General features: G+C 41.1%; 1 protein-coding gene across 1 annotated transcript in view; it reads right to left on the bottom strand.

Moving 5' to 3' along the window:
* Positions 1 to 5,973: 5,973 nt before the first annotated feature.
* The window catches only part of SLC25A48 (solute carrier family 25 member 48), a 35,873-nt gene continuing 28,708 nt past the window's right edge, over positions 5,974 to 13,138 (bottom strand). The window contains exons 6-8 of the mRNA XM_063120764.1: positions 12,457 to 12,590; positions 8,766 to 8,892; positions 5,974 to 8,010 (exon numbers count right to left, since the gene is read on the bottom strand). Of these exons, the coding sequence (XP_062976834.1) occupies positions 8,773 to 8,892; positions 12,457 to 12,590 (254 nt within the window). The 3' untranslated portion in view covers positions 5,974 to 8,010; positions 8,766 to 8,772. The remainder of the gene's footprint in view (positions 8,011 to 8,765; positions 8,893 to 12,456; positions 12,591 to 13,138) is intronic.

Genomic DNA, 13,138 nt, shown 5'->3' with positions numbered 1-13,138 from the left:
GTGGCTGCCAGTGGCAGAGTGGTGGACTTAAGTCCCAAATTTGTCCGCTGAAATAGACCCATGGAGTCTCCTCAAACCACAACCTGATCCTGTAGGGAAGGGGTGAAACCCCATCCAGAACAGCTTGAATATCACTTAGCCAAACAAATGAACCACCCACTAACAGGACCTCCATCTTGTTTGGATTGTATCTGTTTATCCCCCATCCAGTCCATTACTGTGTCCCGGCACTGATTTAAAACAGCTACTGTCTCACCAGGATTTGATGAAAAGGAAAGATAGAGCTAGGTGTCACTCACATATTGATGATGACATCTCAGCCCAAACCTCTTGATAAACTCCTCCCAGTGGTTTCAAGTAGATATTGAACAGCATGGGGATCTAGTACTGTTCTGTGGAATCCCATAGCGTAAGTGCTAAGGCACAGAGCAATAGTCCCCAGAGCCACCTTCTGGAATCAATATCCAAGTAGGAGCAGAACCACTGCAGCGCAGACAACTTATTCAGAAGGATACCATGGGCAGTGGTATCAAAAGCTGCTGAGAGGTCCAAGAGAATCAACAGGGTGGCACTTCCCCAGCTCTTCTCCTGGCAAAGGTCATCCCACGGGGCGACCAAATCAGTTTCTATTCCGAAACCATGTCTGAAGCCTGATTTGAAATGGATCCAAGTAATCAGTTTTACTTAGGTTGTCCTGCAACCACCAGCTCCAGCACCTTGCCCGGGAAGGGAATGTTAACACCAGTCTATCGTTCTTAATGTCATCCGGGTCCGGATTAGGATTTTTGGGGTGTGGCCTGATTACTGCCTCTTTTAAAGAAGCCAGCACCATTCCCTCTCTCAAGGAGGAATTTACAACCAGATATCCCCTCCTTATTCAACATAATAAACCATCACAGGCAAGAGTCAAGCGCACAGTTGGTCAACTTGGTCAAGCACCTTGTCTGCATCTTCAGACCTCAATAACTGAAATTCATCCAATAAAACTGGACGCCTGTACTAATGGAGCTGCATTAATTGTGGTGTCCAATTCTTGATGAATTTTAATATCTTTATCTTCAAAGTGCTGTGCAACCTGTCACAGCATGCTACTGAAGGTTCCACTGTTTCTCTTCCTGGCCCAGATTATAACAGGAGTGAAGCGGAAAAAAGCACCATGGTCTGGAAACAAAAAGGATGTGAACTCCGGCGTTCGGAAAAAGAAAATTTATTGTGCTCTATGTGTTTCGGAGATGTCTCCTCCTTCAGGAACTATAAATCAAGCAAGTAATAAAAATAGTATCTTATATACAACACCCTGTCCTTCATCACAAAGTTCAAAGTACTTTTCTGTGGACGAATTTCACATTCTAAAACAACTTTAAAAATGAAATCTCACTTTAACATGACATGATATTTCCCCATATTCTGACTTCTAACTAGACAATAGTATAGCCATTCAATTTCTTAACTCTGGAACAGACAATAATTCCTTTATCCGAGGTACTTATACACACTGTTTGTAAAACATATAGCTTTCATATCAGGTGCAAACCTGAGATATATGTATATCCTAGGTGCTTTAAAGCTAAACTAAACTCTGCTGAACCTCAAGTAGTGCTCCTGTTCTAACTTACAGTCAGCATTTCACATATATGCTATCAATTAGTGCTGTATACACTTTGCTGCCTCTATTTTAGCTCACAGAAGTCTGAGCCCATTAGGCCACATTCTTTTTAAAGAGATGATCCAGAATAATTCTCTTTTACTTAGTAATTTATTATTCCCATTCACCTTTGCAATGTCCCCAAAAGTAATATCTTTGAATTTATGTTGTTTTTCTCTAAAATGCTTGACCACTGGAGCTCCCACCCTATGGTGTTTTAAGTTGCATAAATGCTCCCCTATTCTAAGTTTTAAAGGACTTGATGTCTTGCCAACGTAGATCTTTTTGCAGGGGCATGAGATGGCATAAATTACTCTTGAAGAGTTACATGTTAAAAAGTCAGAGATTTGGATATGATTTGCATTGCTTGGATTAACAAAAGATGTTTTCTTTCTGGTGAACTTGCAATATGTGCAGTGGCCACATGGATGATTTTCTTTTGGCTCTGATGTATTGAAACGGTGGTTGTACATTTTTCCCCCAATGCAAGTCTATGGGAAAATAAAAAAAAATGAATGATTCCGACATCCAAATCTTGATTCGGATCCAACATGAGGCGGATTGAGTCTGAATTGATCCGAAGCGAATTGGGCTCAATTTGGAAGGTCCGAATAGTGATCTGAAGTGAATCGGGGGGGCGGGGGGAGTCCGTGCACAGCCGTAATTCCTGCTAGGCCTGTAGAGAAAAAAGTAATGTAACCCAAAATTTTTGAAATTGATCCAGTAATTCAAGGAAAAAGAGTTTCATGAATTGCCTCTTCAAACTTCTTTGTATCTCAGATTCATTTTGATCATTCATCAACATCTTTACTTGGGAGTAAATATCATTAACTCAATTATTAGAGTTTAGACTTCTTATTAGACATGTATAGGATTGCATTGTTAATTTCTAATAAGCCCTCTCTGCCCAAAAAACATGGCTTGGACTGCCTTTTAATTTTTTTGGGTCTGCTTTTGAACAAAGCATATTTGTGCTTTTCCAAGACAGTCTTATTTTAAAAAAATAAAAATACATGCATTATAAAAGAGGGCTGTATGGAATGCCACACTGTAGCTTAGTATTTTTAATAAGTCTGCTTCAACAACTGCTTTTTCTTTGGATGAATACTTATTATTATTATTATTATTATTATTATTATTATTATTTTATTAGTAGTAGCAGTAGTATCCCACCTTTTGCCCAATACTGGGCCTCAAAACATTGCACCGCTTGAATAAAATGAGCTGCTTTGAGTTTTCCTGTAGATATTCATCTGCTGTCCACTATAATGACAGCTCCCACTGCACAGGAGGCGGACATTTTTTTAATAGTGGCTGCCATTTTGAATTTCCCCAAATGCACTGTGGAGCAGGGCTTTCTGGGAACAAAATGGCTCATTTGTTTCACCCTGAATTCCCCCTCCCCTTACACTGACAAATCAAAACAAGGTAGGTGAAATGGTTGTAAAATGATTTTGTGAATTCGCTACATTCCTCAACCAGTGTTCTTTAAAGATCTAGAAATAAAGAAGTTATTTGATTTTGAAATGAATAACACTTTGTATACTGTCCTGTTGGGCAGTATACAAATCTAATAAGTAAATAACTCCAAAACCTATTGGGGTACATTGGACCCCAAAGTCCTAATTTAATGTTTTAAACACAAAAAGCACATGCAGAGACCAGTGAATGACTATTTGTTTGTGAGGGGCAAATAAGAAACCTGAGCAATGTGACTAGAAAAAATATACAACCCAGCAGTTCTCCCTGGGCTATTATAGAAAGCCCTGATGGAGAAATCAGAAAGCAAAACAGAAACAAAAAACGACTAAGCTCATAGTAACGAATGCAAGGAGTCCAGTGTACCAATAGGTTCTCTCCCCCACAAAAAGGAACATTTCAAACAAGATTGAAAATCCCCCGTGCTTCTGCAGTGACAGGCCTGCCCACCTCCCTGGAAGAAGGAAGAGTGTGATTATGAGAAGACACCTCTTCCTGCAGACATGGCTGGCTTTACCTCGCTTAATATAGTGGTGGTGCTCTTTGTGGTGGGGGGACTTTTTAGCAGTACCCATCCCTTCATTGGTAGTGTGGGATTAGCCAGTCACTCAGAAGACGCTGAATAAGAATTATTGTGGCATGTCATCAAATTCGCCCCCAGGAGCATCTCTCTCTCTCTCTTTTGCCTACTCCATGTTGCAGATCAGATCTGAGATGAGATTTTCTGGCACAATCTGGCTTTCATTTTCTGGTCACAAGAAGGAGGTAGTGCAGCCAGGGAGTGGATTAAATCAACCTGTTTTGATGAGCACTCAGGGGCACCTGTATGCTGAAGAGGGTGTTATAGCTCATTGCCAGCGGGCTAACCTTGGACGCTGAAGACTTCATTCCTCTGAACGCTGGAGAGTGTGGGACAGGTGCAGAAGTTAACTGCTCATCCTCATCTTACCTGTAGGTGAACAGGCAAGTAAAGGCCTAGAACAGTCCACTGATCCTGGTGCCTGGAGCCAGTGGGGTGTCACCCGATTGGGGAGATGCAGGGAGCTTCCTGCCTTTTCCCCAATTTAAGGGCATCCACAATGGGCAATTCAGATAGGATTATGTCAATGCAGACATTGCAGATCCTTGGTAGTATTCAATGAATTTGTCATGGCTGAACCCATGTTATCTCTTGAGTCTTCAATCCGTGGTATTGAGGCAAGTCAGTGTTGCAATTCTACTCAATGAGACTGTTAAGGTAATGTGGGGTAAGACAGCCATACCGTCCTTGATTTGTAAGGACAATCTTGCAAGTGTACATGATATTCCTTGATGGGAATTCTCTATATGCATATACAGAAATGACAGGAGAATCATGATGATTAGTTTTACCCCTCAGATTTCATTTGGGGATTCAGTTTTCTTTCCTCTCTAATGTAATATTTCTTAATGTACAAAGAGTGTTTTTTTTAAAAAAAACCTTTTGGAAGTTTTGTGTTTTGAAGTGCAGTTCACATTGGCGCTGTCCAGACTAATCATCTGTTAATATGTAAACTGGTAGAAGAAACATTAAATGGGTGCATCTTCGGTGCACGAATGCTGCTTCTGCCATTAGATTAATGTTTAAGCTTGGTTCCTTGTCAAATGGATTGACCAGTCTTGCAGGACATCAGAGCTCAGGATAACTCCAGCACCCAATGCTTGTAGATGAAGGGCTTCATCCACAACTCTGCTGTTCCACATTAGGCCCCATGTTCAAATCCAGGCAGGGCTGGGAGAGATGCTTGACTGAGATCCAGGAGGAATGTATTTGCAATCTATTTACAAGGATGTGCTTTTTTGTCTAACCTTACACTTCCTATTATGCTGATGGACAATTTCAAAGTGGGAGGAAATGAGAGTCACTACCAGTATGTGTAGACAGCACCTAGTCAAATGTTCTGACTCACTATAAGGCAGATTCCTATCTTCTTGATCACTGCAGACTTTGAGTATTTAACACCAAGAAAGTCAGAAATTAAAACAATCAATGCGGCTCTTATTGAAAGTCATGCACAACATACAGATTTACAATGGAAACTGTTCCGGAGACCAACAGGATAAATTTACATACACTATGGGGAAGAGAAGAATATAGTGAAATGTATGTTCCTGGCATCTTATGATTAAGGATAAACCTGAAAGTGCCAACAACCTAGCCATTGACTGTTGCCCATGACAATCAAGGGTAATCAATTCTTATTACTTTATTAAATTAAAACATTTTGCAGTACTCCCCCCCCTCAAAGGTTCATTGCAGCTTGCATCAAATATTAATGGCACCCCACGGAAATAAACCACCCCAGAATTTATTAAAACATACAAAACGCTCACTAAAAACATACAGCTACTAGCCGCAAGATCATAAAAATGTTTACAACTTTTGCAAACTAAGAGATGAAGCTGTCCTCATCCCAAAAGGCAAGACTATGGTAGTAAAGGCCCTACTCTTCGCTGCCACCCATCTAACATGGCACAACATAGCAATGGCAGAGAGACTGGTGTTGGATTTTCCCAACCATAACTGCAGCAGAGGCTGATGCTGGGAGGGATGCTGGGAGTTGTGGGCCTTTTTTCTGTCTAAACATGCATAGCATTATACCCTAGGTTAGTTTTGGTGTTAACACCAACCATCCTCAGTTACCATCCTCTGTGTCCTATTGGACAAAATGATCATGAATGTATTGACATTCCTAATGGATGTTCTAAATGGTCCAAAACAATCCTGTGGTCCATAGTTATAAAGGCTGCTGGGGCATCCAACACCACTAACAAGGAGGTTCACCATCTCTAAACAAAGATCATCCATAGGGATGGGCAAAGGCGTCAAATTCTTTTTCGTTCAGTTTATTGGGTTTCCACCATGAAGTTCATTTCATGCCATTTCCTTGTCAATTTGCAAATTTTGTTTTAAAATGTCAGTGTGAAAATGCATATACGTTTTCATGCAAATTTCTCCCAATATATACATTTTTGTACACAGCTTTAAAAATGTATGTATGCCCCTCCCATAGTACGTAATGATTTTATGCTCATTTTCTTGAATATGTCCAGTTTTGAAGCAACTTTTTCTTAATACACGCTTTGTGTGCATTTTTCACTGATTTGATTGCAACATTTGGAAATGAATTTTGGGTTGCAACTGCCCTTTGCTTTGTGTATAAGTTTGGGGAGTCAAATTAGGTATGTTTGCATCAAAATGTGAACTGAACGAAAGTCCTAGCCATCCCATACAATATATTTGTGGTGCAGTGGTGTTGAAATGCTAATAATAATACCCTATATCTTTTAGATGGTTATTTTATCCAAAGCGTTTTCCCTGCAGGCTGTCTATATGTTTAAAAAGCCCCACAATGGCTGCACGGTGGCACTACATTTGTTATACGATGCAGCCGCCACCGCAGGCTTTACTGCGAAGCTCTGCATTTTAAAAGTCAGGGACCTACCCAGACTTTTTACACACGAGCGAGGTGAACATGGCCCTTCGGCAGTCTAACTTTGCTCTGGTGTCAAGGTGGAGGTGTTCCCAGGTGGAAGGCGACCCGATTGGGTGCCAGAAGCCCAGGCAGAGGGTAGGGAGCATGCTGTATGGCATTTGGAAAGCCTGCACTGTTTTCTGCATGGGGATTAGCTGCTCCCACCCCACAGCAGCGAAAGCATGGGGTTTGCACAGGGCAGCCCCCTGGTCACCATTTGTGTACCAAAGAAAATCCTCCTCCTTGTTGAGAAGAAGCAAGATGTTGCCTGATCGGTCTTCAATGGTGTGTGGCAATATTGGCTACTCTTCCACTTTGGTAAAGCAAACTGGTCATTCGGGTTCTCACTCTTCTTCCTCCGCTCCTTTGCCATGCCTTCCAACTTATCTATCCCTTCTCTGAGATTGAACCCTAATTTTGATCCTTTCCAATCTCTTCTCATTGGATACTGTTCACAACCAAACTGATGCAGTTTGGCATTCACTTGCCACCTCTGTCCTCATGTTTCAGTGGCTGCACTCCAAATGAGAAACAGACTTTGGCTTGGCTTGCAGACCTACTTCTGCCAAGCTTTCTGCAAATGCCAGCTAGGCTAAATCCTCAAAGTAGTGATCTACCCAGATTCTGCACACACTGTTCATCTGCTGGCCATTTGCTGACAGGAGCCAAACAGGACTCTAGAAGATAGACTCGGAGACTTGCAGTCGGGCCAAATGGACTGCTGATAGTCAATGGTTCTTTTAGATTTACTTAAGGGCACTCACTTCTTCTTTCATTTCATTTGATAGTTCATTCAGTGTAATAGACTCCATAAAAATAAAATATCACAGAGGGCACAGCACAGAAAGGGGAATTCGAAACTGTAATTTTGTTGTAGCTAAGTGCTTGATGAGGTTATTACATTTCTTGTTGTCTTCTAATGATTTTGTACCTAGTCATATGAAGGCAAGGAATGGAAAGACAGTTTCAGCACATCAGAAGCTATTTTCTTGGCTTCTTCTAGGTAATGAGCCACAATTAACCTCTTACATAAGTGCTAGAAACCAGACACCAGTGGCTTATCGTAGACAAAACAGGTTACATCCCATGAAAGCTTCACCATGAACGTTTTGGTCACTGCCAGGTAACCATATCCATTTTAAAGTTGCCTTTGGCTTTAAGATGAACATTTTAGATAAAGCGGATTTGGATCAGAATTCTGCAGATGCATCCTTGAAACTCTTCAACCAAGTTCATAGAACAGATCAATAATTACTCTTGACAAACAGAAATTTTTCTGTCATGATGAAATTCTCCTGTGCAGGTTCCATGTTTGTGACGTAAGTCCTTCATCGAGGCTACGCTGTTGATTTGGCTCAGGAAGCAAAAGCAAAGGTCAGGAGCAGAAAAATCCTTAAGAAGAACAAAAAGAACAACTATAAGGAAAGCAACCCATACAGGCAAGATAGTTTCAGAGACTTCAGTATTGTAATACTGTTATATGTGGTGCACACATTCAATTTTTGTGTCTCAGCAAAGTCTCTGGTCAGCTGGTTTTGTGATTTATTTAATTTTTTAAAGAGCGTAGAGATTCAAACTGTTCCCTGGAAAAAAACAAAATTTGCTTCCAGAACCATGGCTAGTGCTCCTGTAATAGGCCTAATTGAGCAATGCCCATAATGAATCATCTATTCCCACCGCTCCATGGTGAAAGCCGTTTTAGCACTTTGCTTATTTTTTTCTTCCCTCTATCCAAAGCTGAATGCTGATCCAGAATGAATCGCAAAGCACATTAAAAAGAAGAAAGTGGTGCAAGGTTACGCCCACCCCATAGCAGTGCCCCACAAATGAATGTATTCTTTTGACATTTGTCAATGAAAAGTAACTTGATAAATTGATATTGGCTTGACCACAACTAAGAGCAATCTATTTCCCATGGAAATTAACTGTAAAAATCATATTATGTTTCATGGACTGGGCTGCACTCATTGACAACAATCCAATACAGACATTTACAGACTGATCTTATGTGCATGCTCTTATGTGCATGTACAACATATTTTTATTGGCTTCTTTGGATGTTATCTTCAAGTAAATGTACTTCGGGTCACTGTCTATCTTGCTGTTATAATATTGCCCTAGATGGAGAAGGAATGGAATCACTAAACCTGGAATTCAAGGATTTTTCTCTGCTTGTTCTCTTAGGGCTCTGAGTGAAAGTTCATATCCAAGAAACATGGCAGCACTCATTGGGAATCCTCGCACTGTATTCACTGCAAGGCCCCTGAAAAAGACCTGACCAAAAGAAAGAAGGAAAGGTTACCCCAAAGGAGCATGTCAAGTGTTTGGTACAGAAATTGCTTTATACAGAAATCAGAATCAGACATTGGGAGACCCCAGTTTATTCATTATGTAAGGAACATAAGAGAACTCACCTAAATAAGGTTCCACAAGTTATTGTATCATATATATATATTAGCATCTTTCTTATTTATTAACAGTATTTATCCTGACTTTCGATAAAATATCCAGTATTACAATCAGGCAAAAAATACACAAACTATAAGCCTCGTCATATAGGATCTACTACAAGGCCTGCAACAGACAAAGCAATCAACTGCTTTTCCTGCATATGTTAATAAGAATTTAATAGCCTCACTGGAAACATCTGACAGGCCTCTTTAATGGTAAAAGAGCTGCTTGTTGGCTTCAACAAGGAGACCAACTCAGGCCTGTATGGAATTGCACAATACTTTGTGGATTCAAAAACAAGTTGATTCTAGGAAAATTCCACTTGGTTATTGTCAGAATGCAAATCAGATACACATCACCTAACTCTGGCTATTTCCCTGTCCTCTTCTGTACACTGTTCATCGTCATGAGTATAATACAGTCTAAAACTACAGATTAGATTATGAAGTTGCTAAAGTTCCTAATGACCATGTCTGGAAAACCTACAAAAGATGCCAGCTCTGCAAACTGAGGGCATGTCTAGACAAGGGGGTTGGAGGAGTATGACCTCGCGGTGTGAGACGTCTGAGGAAGAAGAGGATGTCGCAGCTGCCTTTTTTTTTTTTAAAGGCACAGGAGCTGGAGCGCTCCAGCGCGAAGATTAGGGTTTTTTAAAAAAAGGTTAGGTTTTTTTTTAAGTTTAGTTAAAAAAAATGCCTCGACTCCGCTCCCCCACCCTGATGGGTACAGAGCGTGGGGAGCTGGGACAAAACCGCAATGGCAGGCCACACATCCCGCGGTCTTGGGATCATCCCGAGACCGTGGGAAAAACCAGGATGGAAGGGTAGGGCCATATCCCGGGGAAAAGGAGGAATCATCCCTCCCTCCCCTGTGCATCATGTGGATGTGATCCCCAGGATATCGCCCCATCTAGACATGCCCTGAGTCATTCACCCACCACCGCCAGCAGTTGTTTTCTGGCTCAGATTGTAATCAGACGTGGGAAAGAACACCTCTCACTCCTCGAACTGGAGGTAGCTATAGTAGCGCGGGTGGTGAGTTCACTGGTTCTCTTTTGCCCCCTGTCATCTGTCGTGTTAGTGTGTGTTTCAGAGATTGCCTACTGAGCTGCAAGAGTGGCCAAAAATGCTGCCGTTGCTCTGCTCCTCTTGAATGATCTCTGAGCAAACTTGTTTTTCCTGTCACATTCAGCTGTGTCTCCACTTCCAAATGCCCCCCCCCCCCCCACACACACGGCATGGTTCCCAAACACTTTTATGTGTGGATAAATCTTCACTTTTCCATGAAAATGCAAAGCCCTTCATTTATCTAGTAGTGCTGTATTAACCTGTATATTAAATTTTGTTCAATTTTTGCAAACTTTCAAGGAGATTGAGGGGCCCCTTTTGGTATACCTGCCAAGCCAGGTGGGAGGATTACAGGAGGAGGAGGAGCGAGGGAAAAAACGATAAATTATGCCATGTAACCGATTTGTTAGAATGTCTGTTGGGGCACAGTAGGCTATTTGCAAAATAAGTTACTGTGCATAGCTTATAAGCTACCAGGGGTTAACATGATGTGTGAACAGGCTATATGAGTCCATGGGATAAAGCAAAATAAAAGGTCAAAGAAAGAAAGAAAATTCAAAACACAGTATATTTTGTAAATTTCATTGTCAGGGCCTGAATGATAAAGCACAATTTATAGATTTTTGTGTAGTGTAAGACAGCACCTCAGTAGAGGTGGATTTGTACACTGGTCTTCCAAATCCAGTATACCCTTGTATCCTGTCCTGTCCTATCTCTTTTCACCTATGTCATTAAGAACGGAAGAAGTTGTGTTTTGGGGGGTGGTTTTATATAAGTATGCACAAAGCCAAAGCTAATGATTTTTAAAAAAATAGGATTGATTTTTAAAATATTTAAAATGGATACAAAGAGCGGGACCACTGCATGCTAAATGTGTACAATTGTGTTCTTTTAGACTAACAGTTGGTCACGTATTACTCTAGGGTTTACCTAGGGGAGAAACTGCATTTTTCCAAACAGAACACAGATGAAATCTTTTTACACAGCTGTGAACAGCTTCAGGCAAAAGAAGCTGGCATCATAAATGTTCCTGATATTATGATTGGACTGATGTTCTGAGATAAATGGTACAAGTGCTGGAGCCATCCTAAATTGTCTGGAAGTAAACACTGGTTTTACAGACCCAGTTTGCATAGCACAACCCAACATTACACCACACCCTAAGTCTCAACTTTGGCTTGTCTCTTCCCCAACAAGCCTTGGTTTGCACATCACTTTAAACAACTCAGGGATGAATGGGCCACGTGGGCATTGTTTACTTCCTCTTTCTTCCTGTGTGTGAAGAAAGAGGAAGTTTCATGGGACAGAAGCAGGGGGAAAGCAATAGTAAGGAAATGAAATTCCCACCCCAGTCGGATGACGCTCTGAGGCAGTTCAGATCACTCCTCACAAGCACCAAGGATCTTGGCATATGCCAAAGCCTGTTGCTCTCATGGCAGGGAAAAAAGTATACTCCAGAACAGGAGTATAAAACGCAACAGGTTTTTGTGCATCCATTTTATATTGGCACTTGCACAAAGTAAATTGAGCTGGGCTCCTTTTTTTAAAATTGCTTGCTGAAAACATCCATGCCACCCACACTCCTGGGCCATGATTATAACATTCAATTCCAGGGTGGAAAATAGCATAGCTCTTCACTTGAACGTCAAGCGAGTTGAAGAATTCTTCCATGGAAGTTTCATCCATCAGAGATGTTTTTTCCTCAATTAACACAGAACAACAGCATGATTTGGATGTGGGCCTTTGAAAATTAACAGTAGGACTTTATTTGTTGCTAACAGATAAAGGAACATTCCACTAACTTGGCTAATCACTATGGAGAGACCTAGGGATTCTTTGCGGGACTAAGATCGGCCTTTTACATGCATCTCCCCACCACCACTTTCCCCTTTAACTGCAAGTTCTTTATGTTTCATTATACAGCCACTAGACAATGCTGAGGTATAGCTCCTATTATTGCACAATTTCCTCTTTTAACAGAGAAATTCAGCATGCTGATTTTAAGGGCTCATTACCCGATTTTTAATAAAAACAGTAGGCTGACAACGTCATGTAAAGGAACCAAAAACTTCCATAAGTAACACTAGCTTCATGCAGAGCGGCTCCTAGCCTACATGATTTGTTCAATGCGCTTATACCACCATCTAAGCTACTGGCTATCACCAGACATTTTGCCAGTGAATTCTATATATTAATTATGCCTAATGACACTACTTAAATGATTAATATTCATTTGTAACTGGGAGAACTGTTTCACATTCAGTTCGTTACCAGAAATTAGTTCATGATATCAAAAAGATATTATTTTGGTAGTGCTTACTTTTAGACCCTCATTGTGGTAACTCTGGGAAATACAGTCAATGACTCCTCTGTATTTGTTTAAATAAATGCCATCTGCTTGAAGGCGACTCTTCACAACATCCATAGGAGTGGCAGTTCCCCACGATATTGCTCCTAGGAAAAATGAAAGGGGAAAGTAATATGCTACCAAAACTAATAAAAGCAAACAAACCCCACCCTTCCAACCTCATTCATTCATGAGAATGTTAGATGTCTTTAGGAGTCAAGCTATAAAACGTATAGTAGAATTTCATTTATAAATTTTGCTGCCAAGTTCAATGGATTTGCAACTACTGGATTCCAGCCCTGTAGCCAGGGTGGGGCAGATGGGTGCATGCCCCCACCCCCTGCCAAGCTGTGCTTCACTCACCCCTCCATTCGGCTTGTTTTGGGAAATTGTCTTTTTAATTTGTGACATGACAGACACTGACAGCCTCCATTTAAAGAATGACAGCTGTTTTAAGAACAGGAGCAATTTAAGAATAAATTGCCTTCAGCAAGCAGTCCTCTGAAAAATTCAGTGAATAAGGCAGGGTGAGTGCACGACAAAAGCCTTATCTGGAAGAGCCCCCTCCCCTCTCACAAAGCTCTATCACACCAGGGGTTAACACGCTCCCTACCTTTGCTTCTCTGCCTGTGTTTTTGTTCCTCCTTTTGAAAGA

Source organism: Elgaria multicarinata, chromosome 3 (assembly GCF_023053635.1).
Source record: "Elgaria multicarinata webbii isolate HBS135686 ecotype San Diego chromosome 3, rElgMul1.1.pri, whole genome shotgun sequence".
In the NCBI taxonomy this organism is placed as follows: Eukaryota; Metazoa; Chordata; class Lepidosauria; order Squamata; family Anguidae; genus Elgaria; species Elgaria multicarinata.
This window is presented reverse-complemented; position numbering and strand designations above follow the sequence as displayed.